Consider the following 21,166-nt stretch of genomic DNA (forward strand, 5'->3'; position numbering starts at 1 on the left):
CCTGGCATGAAATGTTAGCTGGTCACCATTTAATGCAGCAGAGATCCCTTCAAAGGTACTGCTTCCTTGAGGAACACAAAGGGGGCACCAAGGGGTTCCAGACGTAGCTTTGAGTGTGCCTATAACTTCCCTGCCTGACTGTGGAAGGTGAGGGGCACCTGCAACCCAGTGATTCCCAGAGAACAGACACAGGTCATTTTGAGAGATGATGTCAAGGACAATGCACTGCTTGGCTAACCAAAGTTTCTATGTAATGACAGTGTTGATAGTCTGATGTTTTATTCAACATATATAGGTGGATGTATACGTTAAAAACTTGATTCTGTGTCTATGAATATGAATATGAATATGAAATCTGAACTATTTTATCCATTGGAAGGTAAAGGAAAGGTCCTACATTGTGGGAGGAAGAACTGATGAGAACCCTGTCTTTCTTGATGCTTGCTTGGTGGTGGGCAGGCCAAGGATAGCGGCAGGCTCTGGGCTGTCTGCGAGGACTCCGGAAGCTTTCTCAGGTGCCCAGCAGCCCGGCATGGGAACGGCATGTGGCAGCAGAGAGATGGGTTTGGCTCTTCCACGTGGCAGGCGGTATCCCAGACTGGCCAGTCCTTCACATTAATCAGATCAAATTCAGTCTGTTTCTGAGAAGAAAACACACGCCTGTCACTCCATAGCAGCTGCCACCTGTGGTAGCCCCCAGGGCAGCCTGGTCCTTGCTATACCAGGATAGCGTCACTGGCTTTGAGGACCTCTTAATTCCATGAGCAATGCCCTTCTGCCAGCCACTACCCCACCCTCCAGCCTGAGGGAATGTGGGTTAAGGACAGGATGCTGGCTCAACCTGGCAAGGCTATCAGACTCTCTGAGGGACCTTGCCAGGCCCCAGGCCTAGCAGCTGGAGCAGCAGTTTGGCCTCTCCAGGCCCACTAAATCCCCCTAGCTCCTCAGGCTTCCGCTATCACCATCTCTGGCGTCCTGTCCTAAAATGCTTCATCCTGCCCTCTCCCTCCAGGCTCTCTAGAACATACTGTTCCAATATAATAGCAGCTTAGGTCTGATATGTATTCTACTGATGTCTTCACTTCACTTCATTTGCAACTTGCAACCCTAAGTCAAAGTAAAGCTGATATCAGAGAGGTCAATCATCTGTGATTATAGAGATATGGCCCTTAATCGCAGCTGGCTGAGAAAGCCATGAGAAACCAGGTACAGATAAACAGACCAGCCCTTCCTGTACCCAGAGTTATCTGTCTCAGATAGAAGAGGACAATGTCAATGGCATGGCCACCCCTTGCCACTCCTGCTCTGTCCCACAAAGGACAGCAACAGGTCACTTTGTGTTGGATTTAGTAGCTGAGGGGAGCCAATGCTTGTGATCACACCACTCATCACATTTTCATGTTAACTTAAAAAAAAAAAAACCATGGTAAAATATAAATAACATAAAATTTACCATTACAACAATTTTAAGTGCACAATTCAGTGGCATTAAGTATATTTACAATGTTATGAAACCATCACTCTATTTCCAGAAATTTTCCATCATCCTAAACATAAATTATGTATCCATTAAACAGTAACTCCCCATGTCCTCCTCCCCTTAGCCCCTGTAACCTCTATTCTACCTTCTATCTCTATTAATTTACCTATTCTAGATACCTCACATTAAGTTGAATGGTACAGTATTTGTCTTTTTGTGTGACTTATTTCACTCAGCAAAAATGTTTTCAAGGTCCATCCACGTTGTAAGATGTATCAGAATTTTACTCCTTTTTTTAGCTGAAGAATATCCTACTGTACGTCTACACACCACATTTTGTTTATTCATCTGCTGATAAGTACTTGGGGAGTTTCCACCTTTTGGCTACTGTGAATAATGCCACTAGGAACACTGGTATACAGGTACATGTGAGTCCCTGTTTTCAGTCCTTGGGGTGTATACCTAGGAGTGAAACTACTGGATCATATGGTAATTCTATATTCAACTTCTTGAAGAACCACCAAATTGTCTCCCAAGGTGGCTGTACCATTTTATATTCCCACTAACAATGCACAAGGGATCCAGTTTCTCTATGTCCTCCCAACACACTATTTTCTCTGGGTGTGTGTTTGTAACAGCTATCGTAAGTATGAAGTGGTATCTCACTGTGGTTTTGATTTGCATTTCCCTAATGACTTATGTTCATCATCTTTTCATGTACTTATGGGCCATTTGTATATTTTCCTATGAGAAATGTCTATTTAAATCATTTGCCCATTTTTGGATTGGTTTTGTTGTTAAGTTTTAGGAGTTCTATACCTATTCTGAATATAAATCTCTTATCAGATGTATGATTTTCAGTTATTTTCTCCCATTCTGTGGGTTCCTTTCATTCTTTTAACAGCGTTCTTTAAAGCACAAAATTTTTAGATTTTGATGTAATCCAAATTATCTATTTTTTTCTTTTGTTGCTTATGCTTTGGGTATATAAAGAAATCATTGCCTGGCCAGACGGGTGGCTTGTGCCTGTTACCTCAGCACTTTGGGAGGCTGGGAGGAATGCTTGAAGTCAGGAGCTCAAGACCAGCCTGGGCAACAGCAAGATCCTGTCTACACACACATACACATACACACACACAAATAAAATTAGCCAAGTGTGCACACTTGTAATCCTAGCTACTCAGGAGGCTGGGGTAGGATGATTGCTTGAGCCCAAGATTTTGAAGCTGCAGTAGCTTTGATTGTACCACTGCACTCCAGCCTGGGCAACAGAGCAAGACCCTGTCTCAAAAAAAACAAAAAAACCAAAACCAAAATCATTACCTAATAAAAATCTGAAAAGATTCTGTTTCATTCTAGGCATTTTATATTTTAGCTTTTTTGTTTAGGTCTTTGATCCATTTTATATACATTTCTGTATATAGTACAAGGTAAGAATACAACTTCATTCTTTTGCATGTAGATATCCAGTTTTTCCAGCACCATTTGGTGAAAAGACTGTCTTTTCCCACTGAATGGTCTTTGCGCCCTGTCGAAAATCAATTGACCATTATGTGAGGATTTCTGGGCATTTTATTCCATTGGTTCTATATGTCTCTCCTTATGCCATTACCACACTGTTTTGATTATTGTAGCTTTATAGTGCAATTTGAAATCAAGTATGACTCCTTCCACTTTGTTCTTTCTCAATTTGTCTATCTGGAGTCCCCTGAGATTCCATATAAACTTTAGGATGGATTTTTCTTTTTTAATTGATAGTTTACATATTTATGGGGTACATGTGAATATTTTTTACATGCATAGAATGTGTAATAATCAATTCAGCATATTTGGGGTATCTGTCACCTTAGTATTTATTATTTCTATGTGTTGGCAACATTTCAAGTCCTCTCTTCTAGCTACTTTGAAATATACAATACATTGTGGCTAACCACAGATTTGTCTGCTATTTAACATTAGACTTTGTTTCTTCTATCTAAGAAAAGTTTGTACCCACTTACCAACCTCTTCATTTCCCCCTTTTACTCTCATGCCCTTCCCAGCCTGTACTATCTTTCATTCTATTCTCTATCTCCATGAAATCAAGTTTTTTTAGCTCCCACATATGAGTAAGAACATGCATTTGTCTTTTTGTGCCTGGGTTATTCCAATGAACATAATGACCTCTAGTTCTAATATTTTTTATCTTTTTAATAATAGCCATTCTAACTGGGATAAAATGATATCTCACTGTGGTTTTGATTTGTATTTCCCTTTTGATTCATGATGTTGATCGTTTCTTAATGTGCCTATTGACCATGTGTATGTCTTCTTTTGCAAACTGTCCCCCACTTGCCACCTTTTTCTTTCTTTTTTTTTTTTTTTGAGACAGTCTCACTCTGTCACCCAGGCTGGAGTGCAATGGCACAATCACACCTCACTGCAGTCTCAACTTCCTGGGCTCAACTGATCCTCCCACTTCAGCCTCCTGAGTAGCTGGAACTACAGGTGTGTGCCACTACGCCCAGCTAATTTTTGTATTTTTTGTAGAGATGGGGTTTCACTATGTTGCCTAGGCCAGTCTTGAACTCCTGGGGCTCAAGCAATCCACCTACCTTGGCCTCCCAAAGTGTTGGGATTACAGGCATGAGCTGCTGCACCCCACCTTTTGCCCACTTTTTAATGTGACTGGTTTTTTGACTTCTTTATATATTCTAGTTATTAGTCCTTTGTTGGATAAATAGTTTACAAATATTTTCTCCCATTTAACATGCTGTCTCTGTACTCTGTTGACTGTTTGCTTCGCTATGCAGAAGATTTTTAGTTTAATATAGTCCCCTTTGTCTATTTCTGTTTTAGTTATCTGTGTTTTTGAGGTCTTAGCTATAAAACCTTTGCTTAGATCCATGTCCTGAAGTGTTTTGCACTATGTTTTCTTCTAGTAGTTTCGTAATTTCAGGTCTTATATTTAAATCTTTAATCCATCTTGAGTTGACTTTTGTATATGTTGAGAGATACGGGTGCAGTTTCATTCTCTTGCTTATGGATAATTTTCCCAGCACCACTTGTTGAAGAGGGTGTCCTTTCCTCAGTGTATGTTCTTGGCACCTTGTTGAAAATCAGTTGACTGTAAATATGTGGCTTTATTTCTGAGTTCTATATTTTTTTCCTTTGGTCTGTGGGTCTATTTTTATACCAATATCATGCTGTTTTGGTTAGTATAACCTTGTGATATATTTTGAAGTCAGGTAATGTGATGTCTACAGCTTTGTTCTTTTTGCTCAAGATTGCTTTGACTATTTTAGCTCTTTTTTGGTTCTGTACAAATTTTAGGGTTTTTCTATTTCTGTGAAAAAACTACATTGGTATTCTGACAGCAATTGCATTGAATCTGTAGACTGCTTTGAGCAGTATGATCATTTTAATTATATTAGTTTTTCCAACCCATAAGCATGGGATGTCTTTCCATTTATGTCCTCTTTAATTTCTTTCATCAGTGTTTTATAGTTTTTCTTCCAGAGATCTCTCACCTCCTTGATTAAATTTATTCTTAAGTATCTTTTTTTTGGTAGCTATTGTAAATCAGATTACCTTCTTGATTTCTTTTTCAGCTATTTTATTATTGGTGTATAAAAACTCTACTGATTTTTGCATGTTAACTTTATATCCTGCAACTGTCCTGAATTTGCTTATCAGCCTTAAGAGTTTTTTGGCGGAGTCTTTTTGGTTTTTCTAACTATCAGATCATGTCATCTGCAAAAAGGGACACTTTGTCTTTCTCTTTTTAAATTTGGATGCCTTTTATTGCTTTCTCTTGGCTGATTTCTCTGGCTAGAACTTCCAGTATTATGTTGAATAGGGGCATCGTTGTCATGTTCCAGTTCTCAGAGGAAAGACTTTTAGCTTTTCCCCATTCAGTATGATGTTAACTGTGGGATTATCGTTTATGGTCTTCACCATCTTGTTGTTTCTATGCAGTTTTCTGAGTGTTTTTATCATGAAGTGATGTTGAATTTTATCAAATGCTTTCTCTGTGTTTATTGAGATGACCATATGATTTTTGCTCTTCATTCTGTTGATGTGATGCATTGCGTTAATTGAATGGTGTATGTTAAATCATCCTTGCATTTCTGGTACAAATGTCACATGATAATAATTTTTATTTTTTTTTTTGAGATGGAGTTTCTGCTCTTGTAACTTAGGCTGGAGTACAGGGGTGTGATCTCGGCTCACTGCAACCTCTGCCTCCTGGGTTCAAGCAATTCTTCTGCCTCAGCCTCCCAAGTAGCTAGGATTGCAGGCGCATGCCACCATGCCTGGTTAATTTTGTATTTTTAGAAATGGGGTTTCACCATGTTGGCCAGGCTGGTCTCGCACTCCTGAACTTGATCTGCCCACCTTGGCCTCCCAAAGTGCTGGAATTACAGGCGTGAGCCACCATGCCCAGCCAAGGATTATTGATATGTGAAGTTTTGTTACTGTTATGTTGTTGTTTTCCAGTTGTTTTATGTATTTTTTGTTCCCTTTTCTTTTGCTTGGTATTGTAGTTTAGTGGTTTTCTGTAGTGCATTTGAGTCTTTTCCTCATCTGTGCATTTTGCCAGTGAGTTTTATACTTTCATGTGTTTTCATAGCAGTAAATGTCTTACTTTCACTTCCATGTTTAGGACTCATGTGAGCATTTCTTGTAGAGGCAGTATAGTGATGATAAATTTTCTCACCTTTTGCTTGTCTTGGAAATACTTTATTTCTCCTTTGTTTATGAAGGATAATTTTACTAGACATAGTATTCTTGGCTTTTTTTTCCCTTCAGCCCTGTGGATACACCATTTTCTTCTGATCTGTAATGTTTCTGCTGAAATTCACTGTTAGTCTAATGGGGCTTTTTTTTTTTTTTTCCTGAAACAGTCTTACTATGTCACCAGGCTGGAGTGTAGTGGTGCAATCTCAGCTCACTGCAACCTCTGCCTTCCAGGTTCGAGTAGTTCTCCTGCCTCAGCCTCCCAAGTAGCTGGGACTACAGGTGCCTGCCACCATGGCTGGCTAATTTTTTTTTGGATTTTGAGTAGAGTCGGGGTTTCATTATGTTGGCCAGGCTGGTCTTGAGCTCCTGACCTTGTGATCCACCCAGCCTCAGCCTCCCAAAGTGCTGGGATTATAGGTGTGAGCCACCATGCCCGGCTATGGGGCCTCCTTTATAGTTACTTAGACACATTTATCTTGCTGTCCTTAGAATTCTCTGACTTTAGACAAGTTTGACTACAATGAATCATGGAGAAGACATTTTAGCATTTTATCTATTTGGGGGACATCAGGGCCTCCTATATCTAGATGTCTAAATCTCTTGCGAGATTTGAGACGCTTTCATCTATTAATATTATTTCATTTAATAAGTTTTCTCACTCTTTTTTTTTTACCCTCTGGGATCCCAATAATTCAGATATGTAGTTGCTTTATTGTGTCCCATATGTCACAAGGGCTTTGCTTATTTTTCTTTATTCTTTTTCATGTAAAAAGACCTGTGTTCCAGCTCTAAGATTTTTTTTCTGCTTGATCTAATATATTGTTGAAGCTTTCAATTGTATTCTGTGTACTTTGTTTCATGAAGTCTTCTGTTCCAGAACTTTTTATACATATCTCTTTGATAAAATTATCATTCATTTCCTGAATTGTTTTTATTTTTCACATTCTCTTACATCTCACTGAGCTTCCTGATACTCAATAATTTGAATTCTTATTCTGGGATTTTGTTTTTTATTGGAATCTATTGCTAGAAATTTATTGTGTTCTTTTGAAGGTGTCATATTTCCTTGCTTTTTCACGCTTCTGTGTCCTTATGTTGATATCTGCACATCTGGTGTAACAGTTGCTTCTTCCAATTTTTTGCATTTGCATTTGTAGGGAACTTTCTCCTAGATGTTTCTATGGTGTCGGTTGGGTAGGACACTTTGGCTTTGATTCTTGGTATGTGCAGTAGTATAGTCACTGTATGATTTCTTTAGCTATAAATAGCATAGGTGGTATCTGTGATTTCCTCAGTGGCTCAGTAGTTTTTAGTAAAAACTACGGCAAAATTTTGCTAAGGACTGGAATGCCAGGTGGGCCATTCTCCAGGCACCAGTGGTAGCAGCAGTGAGCTGAGCATGCCTGCCTTTGGACCCCACGAGTAGCAAACAATGGCAACAGTGTTAGTGGGTCAAAGCAGGCTAATTCTTGGACTTTCAGGTGGCTTACTCAGATTTCAGCAGTTGCCAGGCATATGGGCAGGTGGCATGGCATGGGAGATCACAGTGACAGTGTTGAAATAACCCTCTGGGTCCCAAGTGATATGTGCCTGTGTTGGCAGTGGTTCAACAGCCTGGGTGGGCAATTCTCCAGGCCCACAAGTGGTATATACAGGTAGTAATGGCCAGGTGGGTAGGCCCCAACCTCAGGCACCCAAGAGGAATATTCAGGTGCCAATGGTGGTGGACTAGGCTGGGCAATCCCCTAGCCCCTAGACTATGTGCTCTGGCCAGGGAGGTGGTGGTGTGAAGCCAAGCTGGGCAGTCTTGTCCTCAGGCTCCCTATGATGTGTGCAGGTGCCAACCAAGGTGGCAGGCACAGGGCAATCCCTAGGCCAACTGCAGAATGCTTGGATAGGGAGTGGCAGTGCTATACTACTGCCTTGCACTGGGGAGTACAGGGTTGCTGGCCAGTGGGGAATGCATGTGCCACTCACACCTCAGCTCCAGTAGCACTGGAGTGCCTTGCTTTGGTAGCTGGTACCATGGTTGTACCTCAGCCACAACAGCAGGAGCGCATGACTTGCAGTGCTTCAGCCTCAGCTGCAGTAACTCACAGTCACTTGTGCCTCAGCTCTGGAGAAAACAGTCTGCGGTTTTCTTACACCTCAGCCATGGACTCCAGGACAGTGTACAGTCTTTTGGGGGCTGGGCTGTAAATGGCATCTTGCTGTAACTATTTAGTTCTCAAGAAGTGTAGAGGACCCAGTGCAAGCTCCCTTCTGGAGCAGTGCCACTGAACAATCTGCTGGCACCTCCTATGTTAGTCTCAGGGCCTGCAAGGGCTGAGGAACTCTCTCATAGCTTGAACTGCAGAATCCTTTCATGGTGGAAATATGGACCACTGAGAGTCTCTCACTTACCTTTTCCCCATATTGGGGGGTCTCTCTCAGTTCCCAGCCAATCCTGGCTGAACAAGCTGCCTTGCTTCTTTTTACTTTCTTACTTTAGATGTTTCCTGTCACTTTTCTGTGAATTCCAGTGTACTGTCTTGGATAATTTATTCAAAGTGTGATTATCTACTCTCTATTTTTGTTCTTAATGGAAGAGGTGAGTACAAAATGCCTCCAGTCAGCCATTTTGGTTAGGTCTTCCTGGATTTTCCTATTTCTGTAAAAATGCCACTATGGTTTTGATAGGTTTTACATTGACTCTGTAGTTTGCTTTGGGTCATATCTACATCTTAATAGTATCAATCCATGAACATAGGATATCTTTCTATTTATTTAGGTCATCTTTAATGTTTTTCAGCAACATTTTGTAGTTTTCAAGATACACCTCTTTTTGCCTTCTTGGTTAAATTTATTCCTAGCATTTATTTTTATTTTTTTATTTTTTGAGACACAGTCTCACTCTGTTGCCCAGGCTGGAGTGCAGTGGCGAGATCTCCACTCACTGCAACCTCCACCTCCTAGATTCAAGCAATTCTTCTGTCTCAACCTCCCAAGTAGCTGGGACTACAGGTGTGTGCCACCATGCCCAGCTAATTTTTGTATTTTTAGTAGAAATGGGGTTTCACCATATTGGCCAGGCTGGTCTCAAACTCCTGACCTTGTGATCCACCTGCCTCAGCCTCCTATAAAGTGCTGGGATTACAGGCATGAGCCACTGCCACCTGGCCACATTTTTTTCTTTTTGATGCCATTGTAAACGATACCATTAAAAATTTTTTTTTCAAATTGTTCACTGCAAGTGTATAAAAATACAATCCATTTTGTTAAACAGATGAGGTCTCACCATGTTGCCCAGGCTGGCCTCCTTGAACTCCTGCCTCAGCCTCCCAAGTAGCTGGGACTACAGTCATGTCACTGTGCCCCACTAAATACAACTGATTTTTATGTGTTAATTTTATATCCTGCAGCTATTATTAGCTCTTAACTATTTATTAGCTCTTAACTATTTTTTTGTGTGTGGATTCAAGTTTTCTACATATAAGATCATGCCATCTGTGAACAGAGATAATTTTCCAATTTGGATCCTTTCTTTTTTTTTTTTTTTTTTCCTAACTGCTCTGGCTAGAACTTCCAATACTATTTTGAATAGAAATGGCAAAAGTGGGCATCTTGATTTTATTCCTGGTCTAGCAGAACAGTTTTCTTTTACCATTATTGAATATGATGTTATGGGCTTTTCACATATGGTCTTTATCATATTGTTTGTCATATTCCTAGTTACTGAGTTTTTATTATCATGAAAGCATGTTGATTTTTCAGATGCTCTGTTTGAATGAGGATGATCATGTGTTTTATTCTCTTTATTCTTTTAGTGTGGTGTATTACATTGATATTCATGTGTCAGGCAATCCTTGCACTGCCGCAACAGATCCCACTTGGTCATGAAGTATAATCCTTTTAGTATGCTGCTGAATTTGGCTTGCTATTTTATTGAGGATTTTTGAATCTATATTCATAGGGCATATTAGTCTGCAGATTTCTTTTCTTGTAGTGCCCTTGTCTTGCTTTGGTATCAGGATAATGCTGACCTGATGAGTTAGGAAGTGTTTACTCCTCTTCAATTTTTCGGGAGGAGTCTGAAGAGAACTGGTGTGTTAATTCTTTCAATATGTGGAAGAATTCACCAGGGGTCCTGGACTTTTCACTGTTTGAAAGGTTTCTGATAACAGATTCAATCTTCTTACCAGCTACTGTTATATTTTGGTTTTCTATTTCTTCATCAGTTGATTTTGGGAGAGTGTGTGTTTCTAAGAATTTCATCTAGGTTACCCAATTTATTGGCATATAACTGTTAATAGTAGTCTCTTATATCTTATATTCATGTGAAATTGGTAGTAACATCCCCTCTTTCATTTTTGATGTAATTTGAGTCTTCTCTTTCACTTATCTAAAGATTTGTCAAATTTGTTTTTTCAAGAACAAACTTTTGGTTTCATTGATTCTCTATCTGTTCTCTCTCTCTGCTCTAACCTTTATTTCCTTCCTTCTGCTAACTTTGGGTTTCATTTGCTCTTTTCTAGTTCTTTAAAGTGTACATTTAGGTTACTGATTTGAGATCTTTAAAAAACAAAATTTTTAAGACATGGGGTCTCACTCTGTCACCTAGGCTGGAGTGCAGTGGTGCAAGCAAGCACAGCTTACTGTAACCTCAAACTCCTGGTAAACAATCCTCCCACCTCAGACTCCTTAGTAGCTGATACTACAGGAACATGCCACCATAGTTGGCTAATTTTTTACTTTTTTGTAGAGACAGGGTCTTACTTTGTTATTCAGGCTGGTCTCAAACTCCTGGCCTCAAGTGATCCTCCCACCTTGGCCTCCCAAAGCACTGGGATTATAGGTGCAAGCCACCATGCCCGGCTGAGATCTTTTTTTTTTTTTTTTGAGACAGAGTTTTGCTCTTATTGCCCAGGCTGGAGTGCAATGGCACAGCTCCCTGAAATCTCCACCTTCCAGGTTCAAGCAGTTCTCCCGCCTCATCCTCCCAAGTAGCTGGGATTACAGGCACCTGCCACCATGTCTGGCTAATTTTTGTATTTTTAGTAGAGATGGGGTTTCACCATGTTGGCCAGGCTGGTCTCAAATTCCTGACCTCAGGTGATCTGCCTGCCTCAGCCTCCCAAAGTGCTGGGATTACAGGAGTGAGCCACCACGCCGAGCATGAGATCTTTTTCAATGTATGCATTTACGGCTACAGATTTACCTCATAGGACTGCCTTCACTACAAGCCATAAGTTCTGGTATATTGTGTTTTCATTTGTTTCAAGGTTTTTTTAAATTTCCCTTTTGATTTCTTCTTTGACCCATTAGTTTTTAAATAGTGTGTTGTTTAATTTCCACATATTTGTGTATTTCCAGTTTTCTATTTTTAATGTCTAGTTTGATTCTACTGTAAGTGGAAATGTACTTTGTATAATTTCAGTTTTTAAAAATTTATTAAGATTTGTTTCATGGCTTAACATATGGTTTATCCTGGAGAATATTCCACGTGAACTTGAGAAGACTGTGTATTCTGCTGTTGTTGGGTGGTATTCTGTTTATGTCTATTTGGTCTAATTGGCTTATAGTATTGTTCAGATCTTCTACTGCCTGATTGATCTTCTGTCTGGTTTCTATATCCATTATTGAACATGGAGTATTAAAGTCTCCAACTATTTTTGTGTAATTCTCCCTTTAATTCTGTCATTTCTGTTTCATATGTTTTGGAGGTCTGTTAGGTATATACATGAAACTTTTATCAATATAATATCCTTCTTTATCTCTTGTAACTTTTCTTGATTTAAAATTTATTTTCTGTGCTTTTTTCAAAAGATGGCACTGGAGGTGAAGATGGAAGCTCTTGACGAAGAAGAAGAAGAAGAGGAAGAGGAGGAGGAGAAGGAGGGAGGAGGAGGAAGAGGAGGAGGAAGAGGAAGAGGAAGAGGAAGAAGAGGAGGAAGAAGAGGAAGAGGAGGAAGAGGAGGAAGAAGAAGAGGAAGAAGAAGAAGAAGAGGAAGAGGAGGAAGAGGAAGAGGAAGAAGAAGAGGAGGAGGAAGAGGAAGAAGAAGAGGAGGAGGAGGAAGAGGAGGAGGAGGAAGAAGAAGAAGAAGAAGAAGAGGAAGAAGATCTGCATATCACCCACCTTCCTGTGGCCAAAGACACTGTGACTCCGAGGGCAGCCCCAATATCCTCAGAAGAGCACTCCCAGGAGAAATAAGCTTGGCCACTATGCCAGCATCAAGTCCCCACTGACCACTGAGTCTGCTGTGAAGAAGATAGAAGACAACAGTACACCTGTGTTCACTGTGGATGTTAAAGCCAACAAGCACCAGATCAAACAGGCTGTGAAGCAGCTCTGTGACACTGATGTGGTCAAAGTCAACAGGCCTGAAGGAGAGAAGGCGGCGTATGTTTGACTGGCTCCTGATTACAGTGCTTTCAATATTGCCAACAAAACGGGGATTATCTCAGCTGAGTCTGGCTCGCTAATTCTAAATTATACATATAACATATATATATTACATATTCTTATGTATAATATATAATTGTATATATTATTTAAAATATGTTACATATATTCTTCAGAAAAAATAGTGGTTTTTGTCTGATAATATAGCCACCTCAGCTGTCATATAGTTACTACTTTCCAGATGTATCTTTCTCTATCCTTACTTTCAACCTCCTTGTATCCTTATATCTAAAGTGAGTATCTTAAGAAAGCATATAAACACTTAATTTTTTTTATTCCAATCTGCCAATCTTTGTTTTTAATAGAAGAGCTTAGCCCCTTTACATTTAATGTGATTACTGATAAAGGATTTACTTCTGCCATAGAGCCATTTGTTTCTCATATGTTTTAAATGTTTTTGATTCTTCAGTTCCATTACTGCCTTCTTTTGTATTTGATTGTTTGCAATGTACTGTTTTGATTCTGTTTTGTTTGCAATGCACGAATTTGTTAGTTTTACTATTTACAAAGATTACATCTTACTACATTGTATGCCCATTAATATAGATTTATAATTTTTTAATGAATTTGTCTTTTAAATTATAAGGCACAAAGAGAAAAAGTTATAAACCGATAGTACTGGCTCGTATATTTACCTCTAAAGTTAACTTAACTAGCACTCTTTATTTTTTCTTATGGCTTCAAGTTTCTGTTCAGTGTCCTTTCATTTCAGCCTGAAGGACTCCCTTTAGCATTTCTGGTAGGGTGTGTCTACTAGTAATGAACTCCTTCAACTTTATTTGGAAAAGTCTGGATTTCTCTTTCATTTTTGAAGGATAGTTTTGCCATATACAGAAATCTTGGTTGAGAGATTTTTTTTTCTTTCATGACTTTAGATATATCATCTTGCTGCCTTTGGGCTTCCAAGATTTTTGATGAGGAATCGGCTGTTAATCTTGTCGAGAATTCTTTGTATGTGATGAGTTGCTTTTCTCTTGCTGCTTTCAAAATCCTGTCTTTAGGTTTTGATAATTCTAATATAATATGTCTTGGTGTGGATCTTTTTGCATTCATCCTGCTTGGATTTCATTGAGATTTTTGGATGTATAGACTCATGACTTTCATCGGGTTTGGGAAATTTTCTATCATTATTTCTTTAAACATTCTTTCTGTCCCTTTTCTCTCTCTCCTTTTCTGGGATTCCTATAATGTGTATATTAGTATGCTTGATGATGCCCCATAGCTCTCTTGGGCTTTTTTTTTTCTTTTTTTCTTTCTCCTCCTTTAAATAATTTCAATTATTTTCTCTTCAAATTCCCTGTTCTCTTCTTTTGCATGTCCAAATCTTTGCTAACTCTAATATGTTTTCCATTTCAAGGATTGTACATTTTAGCTCTAGAATTTGTTTGGTTTCTTTTTATAATTTCTATCCTTTATTGATATTCTCATTTTGTTCATGCATGGTTTTCCTGATTTCCTTTAGTTCTTTGCCCATGGTTTCCTTTAGTATGTTCCTCATTGAACATACTTAAGATAGCTAGTTTAATATCTTTGACTAATAATTCCAATGTCTGGACTTCCTCAAGGATGGTGTCTGTCAATTTTTTTCCTTGTGAATGAACCATATTTTTCTGTTTCTTTTTATGTTTTGTAATTTTTTTGTTGAGAACCGGACATTATGAATATTATGCTGTGGTAACTGAAAAATCTAATTCTCTCATGCCTCAGAGATTGCTGATTTTTGCTTACTGAGGGCTGGAGCCAAGTATTTGCAACTTTTCCAATGCTTTATGGTATAGGGTCAGTAAAGCTTCTGTTTTGATATCTCTGTGGTTAACCAGTGACCTAAGATTTCATTAAATGTCTGGCTTCCCAAAGGGGGAATAAAGGAAAAAAATAGGTACTGTCTCTTTAAAGCCCCTTGTGGCTAGAAAGCTCCTTTTGCCCAAGGGAATTGACACAATGATCAGCCTCTGCACTGGCCCCTCAGTGACCAAATGTAGTAATCAGCAATCAAAACATAAAAAGCTGGTTTTTTTTTTTTTTTTTTAAAGAGATGGAGTCTTGCTCTGTTGCCCAGGCTGGAGTGCAGTGGTGCAATCTTGGCTCACTGCAACCTCCACCTCCTGGGTTCAAGTGATTCTCCTGCCTCAGCCTCCTGAATAGCTGGTATTACAGGCACTCACCACCATGCCTGGCTAATTTTTGTATTTTTAGTAGAGGCAGGGTTTCACCATGTTGGCCAGGCTGGTCTCAAATTCTTGACCTCAAGTGATCCACCCGCCTCAGCCTCCCAAAGTGCTGGGATTAAAGGTGTGAGCCACCATGCCTGGCCACAAAAACTTAACTTTCAGAGGACAAAGTTGTTATTGCCCACCCTGGCACCAACAGGCTACACCAGCAACATTTTCCACAGTTTCCTGCTGCAGAGCTTGGGAATGCTGCTATGTGAAACAAACTCATCAAAATTTATAATCCTCTCCATCAAGCTCTTCCCTGGAAACAGTTGCTTGAGATAATTACTGCCAGCTCAATAATTGTTTTGGTGGAGGAACAGATTCCTGATGCTGCTACTGCCATCTTCCATAACATCCTTCTCCATGTCAGCTTTTGTAACAAACTTGTTCAAACATCCTCATCTCTCCTGAACCTGACACCCTGGCCTACTGGTAATCACAAGAAGCATACAGCTGGGTATAACATAAGGACCAACTTGGACAAAGACTTGTAGGAGAGACAATCTGCTTTGCACTTAAAAAAAAAAAAAAAAGGTCAAACCAGCCATAAAAACCTGCAGTTCTGACTCCAGGGTGTGCTATCAGCTGCTTTATAAAGTAGGCTGTGAGCTGTGGGCCCCAAAGGAGGGGAGTGTTTTGTTGTACTTTTGCTGTATTGAAAACCTGGCTGCAGTTGGAAGAGGCCAGAAGGAGCCAGGGGCCCTGTGTACTCCAACCTTGACTGCTGACCAGTGACTCTGGGCTCCACCAGGTGTTTGCCCTCACTGTGGGCTTTGTGGAGCTCGATTTTGTCTTAGTATGTGAACATAAGAACAGGCTTTCTGCAAATGCTAAACAGATGGATGACATGGTACTCCCCACCCCCACCTCACCAAATTATAAGCAGACAAGGAACTCTCTATTTCCTTAACTGAGTAAAGAAACGATAGCATAACTATGTTTCAAACTGTTGTGTTTAAATGAATTTAAAATATTCAGAGAAAGAAAAAGAATTTTGTCCTTTTTAAGACATCTTAAGTAGAAAGCAACCAGAGTGGAGGAGCTGGGATTTGCCAGGCCAAAATAAACAAACAACAATGGTCGGCTATTGTATGGAAACAATGGAACACCATCCAGGAAATTCTATGGGATTGCTGAGGGACAGGGCACTATGGTTGGTCCAGGGGATGAGGTGCCAAACACAAGGCCCCACACTGAGGCAGCTCATGTCAAAGTCACAAGGGACCAACGTTGCCCAACACCACAGATACTGTCTCCTGTACCCCCTCCCACCATTGCCAACTCAGCTAGCAACACTGCCATTTTGGAACCCCCAATCCCTTCAGCTTCTACAACACTACGGCCTCCAGGCTCTCACCTGACCTTCTGGCTGCCCTATGCTGGGGTCTCTAATGAGAACACAAATGCCAAAGGGTAGGGAGGGAAGGGAGAGGCTGGTAACTCAGTGACCAGGAACCTAGAAAATCAACACTTAATAACAACTTGTCTGTGGCTTCAAAACTATGTCTTAAATGAAAATAATCTTCTATAATACATTTTGCTTTCAAGTACAATCCAGAGAAACTAAGAAACAAAATTCAAGTTTTGATTTCATGTATGGCAAAGAAGGAAAGTGATTTTCCATTATAATAAACATTTCTTTTACATCAGGAATAACAAGAGAAACACAAGACAAGACTTTCATCATCAGAAAAAAGCACTTTATGTATCTAAGGACAATTAAAGGCTATCTTTTTTTTGTTGTTCATCAATTTGAGTTGAATTTCATCTAATGTCCGTTTGCTCTCTCCTACCCAGTGGCTGTGGATCTGCCTAACTCAAAGGATGTTTTGACCTGTTCTCCTATTGCTAAGAAATGCCTAGAAAAGCTTGGACCTTTTAGGATCACCATGTTCCTTCCTCTGAGCAGGTTTTTTAAAAAAACATGAAACAAAAAACAACTCTCAACCATTTATCATATTATGTTTCTATGGCTTCTGCTGCTAGTTGTCCTCTGAAGCAGCCAGGCAGTTAGTGCTGCTGCCAGGCAGCCTTAGAGACAGCAGATGTCCCTGTGCAGTAAATTCAGGGCCCAACCACAAGTGCATCCTCCCCTTACCCACACAGGATAGCCATGGCCCCTGTGGACTCCTTACCGAGCTGACGTCCAGCCTGGGGACTCGATGTGTCAAAGGGCTCTGAGCTGGCCTCAGGGACACTGGGCTCCCACGACTCACTGTTCTCAGACACCTCTGAATAGGTGTCACCCATCCCTTTGTGAACTGCTGTGAGCTCACCAGTACCAAGGCCCTGGTCCTCAATGCCTGTGTCTGCCACGCCTCGGGTCTCCTCCCCCATTTTCTCAGCAAACCACTGCTTGACCTGCTGGGAACTCATCTGGGTCTTGTCACAGAGGTTCTGCAGGTCCTCTTCATACAGCATCTTGTGTGTCATGAAATAGTCCTGCAGAAGCTCCCGGTTGCCAGGGGCAATGACCAGTAGCCCCGGTGGGAAGTTGCCTCGCTTATAGTCTTCGTACCACTTGAGTTGGCCATTCTTCAGTGCATACCTGCTGTCTCCAAACCAGCGCACCACCTCTGGCCGGGGCAGACCCGTCTGGGCCATTATGGAGTCATAGTCTTGGTTGCTCGGCCACTGCGTCTGGACAAAGAGCTGCCGCAGCAAGTGCCTCTGCTGGGCAGTCTTTTTGCAGCTCACTTTGCCTGGGAGCTGCTCTGCCAGTGTGTTTAACCCATCATCTTCCGGGTCACAGGCACCCAGCCCTGGAATCTCATTCCTGCCATTGGCTTCAGTGACCCGCAGGTTCTTCAGATTGATTTTAATGGGGCTGACTTTGCGCTCTGCCAAGATATGGCTGCTGGGCATTTCCAGAGAGCCATTTTCACCAGAGACCCTTAGCTCACTGGCCAAATCATCTTCTCCACCCTCATCCTCAGCAGCCTCCTCCTCCTCCTGAGAGGCATTCTCCTCAGCCTTCTTGGTCTCCTCAGCATTCACTTTTTTCCGTCTCTCTGAAAACCAGCTATCAATTTCTCTTCGGGTCATTTTAGTTTCACTTCTCAGGCGGTCTAATTCCTCATCAAGAGGAAGAGGGTTTTGTGCAAAACTGCTCTCCAGGGCTCTGAGTTGCTCAGGGGCTCTCTCCTTGTATTTGGTTGGTGTGAAGTCAGGAGTCTGGTGCCAAGATTGTCGTTTGGCAGAAGGGTGGGTTGCTACTGTGGCTGCTGTTGGGATGCAGGTGACCTCAGGGATCTTGGACGATGGGGAGAAGGACACCTCTGGCACAGAGTCAATGATGATGGAGCTGTGATCTCCAGGCATCATCGCTCTGGAGCCCTTCAAGTTCCGGCAGTGGTATCTACGATCACTGAACCATTTCCGCACCTCTCTGGTACTGAGGCCAGTCACTTTGGTGAGATGCTCAACTTCGCTCTGCCCTGGGAACTGGTTCCGACAGAAGCTCCCTTTCAGAGCTGACAGCTGTTCGTGAGATTTCTTGTTTTTGTAGATGCTAGCATCAAGGAAGGCTTGGGAGGTTATGCTGGGGCATGCTGTGAGGAGCGACTGGGCTGCATTGACCACCTTCACAGCTGATGTTGTATTTGAACACACAGTGTTAATGGGTGACACACCTGGCTGCTTGGGGACAGATGTCACTGTGAGGGGGAGAGAGGAACTTGTTGCTTGCAACCCATTGGCCATCAATGGCTGAGTGACCAGAAGTCCCCCTCCTGTGCCCTCTGGCTGCCCTACAACGTGACCTGGGAGAGCAGCCTGGATGAGATGCTGGACATTGCCCGCACTGGCGACTAGTGGGGTATTTAGAACTGTAATTGTGGGCTGAGGCACAGACTGGATGACTGTATTGAACATCTTTTTCCGGGCATCCTCAATCTCCTCAGGGGACCAGCTGATCCCCTGCTTCAGCCTTTGGGCTGTGAACCAGATCTTGAGCTGTTCTTCTGGATATTTGGTCACCACAGTCAAATAGCAGAGCTCAGCTTTGGTTGGGTAGGGGAACTTGTGGAAGGAGTTCTTCAGGAAGCTGTTCGAGTCCATGGCTGCGTTGTACGTTGGAATGCTGCTCAGGGGGATCATCACTTTGGGAAGGGCCTTGGCCGTGGGCAGTGGCTGTTGGGCATGGTGTTGGGCATGCACTGGGGGCTGCTGCTGGAGAGAGAGGAACTGTGCTATGCCAGCTGGCAAAACTGGCACTGTTCCTATCAGGGGCCCGTTGGTGGCATGGGGATTTTTTGCAGAGCTGGCAGATGCCTGGCTGACTGGAACTGCCCCATTGATGAAGGATTGGTCCCCCTCTCTCACCTCCGTTTCTCCAGTCGACAGCTTCGGTAAGGCCTCACCCACAGGCTGGCTAGGGACATTCTCCTTGAGAGTGTGAATTTTTTTGGCTTCAGCTTTGCCTTTCATTATCTTCATGATTGGAGTTTTGGTAATGATGATTTCTGCCTGTCCATCAGTCCCTTCGGCACTGGGTTCACCTGCTAGGTCAGGAGTGCTGGTGCTCTCAGGGAAGCTCTGCTCCACAACCACATGATTGTCTGGCTTGGCCACATTCCACACAAAGCTGGCTTCCCCTGAGTGACACGTGGCATTGTGCAAGGAAAGCCCCTCAGGGGTTTTTGCCAGAAAACTGCACCCACTGCATACAAAAGTTGGGTCTTTATTAAAGTCTGTGTGCTCTGAGTTCATATGTCCCACAAATTGGCTCATGTCATGGGATCTGAAATTGCAGTATTTACAGGAATATAAATAGCCATCTAAAGTGCTCCAATGCCCATTGGCTAGTGCAGAGCCATCAGTACTGCTGGGGTTCTGGGCTGCCTCACTGTTGGCAGCAGGTGCTTCTGGGGGTAGATCCTGCTGGGGTCCTTCAGGCAAGGTCTCAGTGGGCTGGGCCTCCATGCTGGTATCCTGCAGCACCACTGTCTTCACTGGGATCATGCATGGTGTGGTGGATTTCCTCTTGCTGGCCATGGTGACAATCACTGGGTGATCAGCAGTTCAGAGCTTGTTCCATCACAAGTTCCAGCTTCCCAGTGAGAGCCAAAGAAACAGTTTCTAAGTGCAGTTTTTTCAGTTGTTTGCAGAAAACAGGTTTTCCCTATTCAATCTAAGGAAAGGGAGAAAAAAATGATTAAGTTCTCTTAAGCACTTTCTGTATATTTCTCAGATACCCAGACACATTCCACTGCTTGCCTTCTACCATCTAGGTCTTTTCACAGTAAATTGAATCAGCAACTTGGATGTAAAGTGTAAGTTAGGAACCCGCTAATGACAAAAACTGGACCCTGAAGAATGACCTGGGGATGGTCCAATACCATTTGACGGAATTAAGCAATGTATTTTTGTTTTTGCCTCACCCACCACCTCCTATATATCCTTGTATTAAGTAATTCAGATTAAAAAACAAAACCACCCTCTTTCTGGACCTCCAATTTAATTCTGACCATGTCAGAATGAGAACAAAAGAGCCTAGTATAATTCTTGTTTACATGTTTGGACCAACATGGGTTTTTCTTTTCATAGCCTTCCCACATATGACAACAAGATGACGCCTCTGTCTCTCCCAAGCCAGGGCCAGGGACCAAGTTAGCTGCAGTGTGTGAACGGAAGGGGTGGGGTGGGTGGGAGTGGCTGGAAAGATTGGCTGCTATAAGAGCCAGGCCTCTGTGGCCTTTCCTTGCCTGTCACACTTGTTCCAGGCCACAGAAAAGGGATCAACTTGTAGTCACTGGCTGTATGTACCCCAAACCACTGTCACTCAGATGAAGACAAAGGTCAGAGAGTCAGGGAACCCACAGAATCAGTTTGTGGGCCAGCAAGCTGTAAATTCTCTATCTGTGTACAACTCGAAGCGTGTTCTCACCTTGGGCACACAACCTTGTACTGTGCTTTTTTCTTCATTATTCTTTTGGGTACATTTATTATTTCACAAAAAAACTATTACTGAGCTCTTTGAAACTTATTTCATTTTATTTTACTTTTTTGAACAAGGTCTCCCTCTGCTGCCAAGGCTGGAGTGCAGTAGTGTGATTATGGCTCACTGTACCCTTGACCTCCTGGGCTCAAGTGATCCTCCTGCCTCAGAGTAGCTGGGATTACAGGCATGTGCCACCACACCTGGTTAGTTATCTTTTGTAGAGACAAAAAATAGTAGTAGTAAGGGTCTCTCACTACATTGTCCAGGCCAGTCTCGAACCCCTGGGCTCAAACAATCCTTCCACCTTGGCCTTCCAAAGTGCTGGGATTACAGGAATAAGGCACTATGCCAAGCCGTCTTTGAAA

At 41.9% G+C, this 21,166-nt stretch overlaps 1 protein-coding gene across 6 annotated transcripts in view; it reads right to left on the bottom strand.

Moving 5' to 3' along the window:
- Positions 1 to 548: 548 nt before the first annotated feature.
- The window catches only part of ZHX3 (zinc fingers and homeoboxes 3), an 80,395-nt gene continuing 59,777 nt past the window's right edge, over positions 549 to 21,166 (bottom strand). For all 6 annotated transcript variants that reach the window (XM_012455011.3, XM_012455010.3, XM_012455007.3 and 3 more), the window contains 2 exons: positions 16,996 to 19,991; positions 549 to 641 (listed from right to left, as the gene is read on the bottom strand). In XM_012455011.3, coding sequence (XP_012310434.2) covers positions 631 to 641; positions 16,996 to 19,855 — 2,871 coding nt within the window. In that variant the 5' untranslated portion in view covers positions 19,856 to 19,991 and the 3' untranslated portion in view covers positions 549 to 630. The remainder of the gene's footprint in view (positions 642 to 16,995; positions 19,992 to 21,166) is intronic.

Source organism: Aotus nancymaae, unplaced genomic scaffold (assembly GCF_030222135.1).
Source record: "Aotus nancymaae isolate 86718 unplaced genomic scaffold, 86718_ANA_hifiasm-v0.15.2.pri h1tg000029l, whole genome shotgun sequence".
NCBI classification, from domain to species: Eukaryota; Metazoa; Chordata; class Mammalia; order Primates; family Aotidae; genus Aotus; species Aotus nancymaae.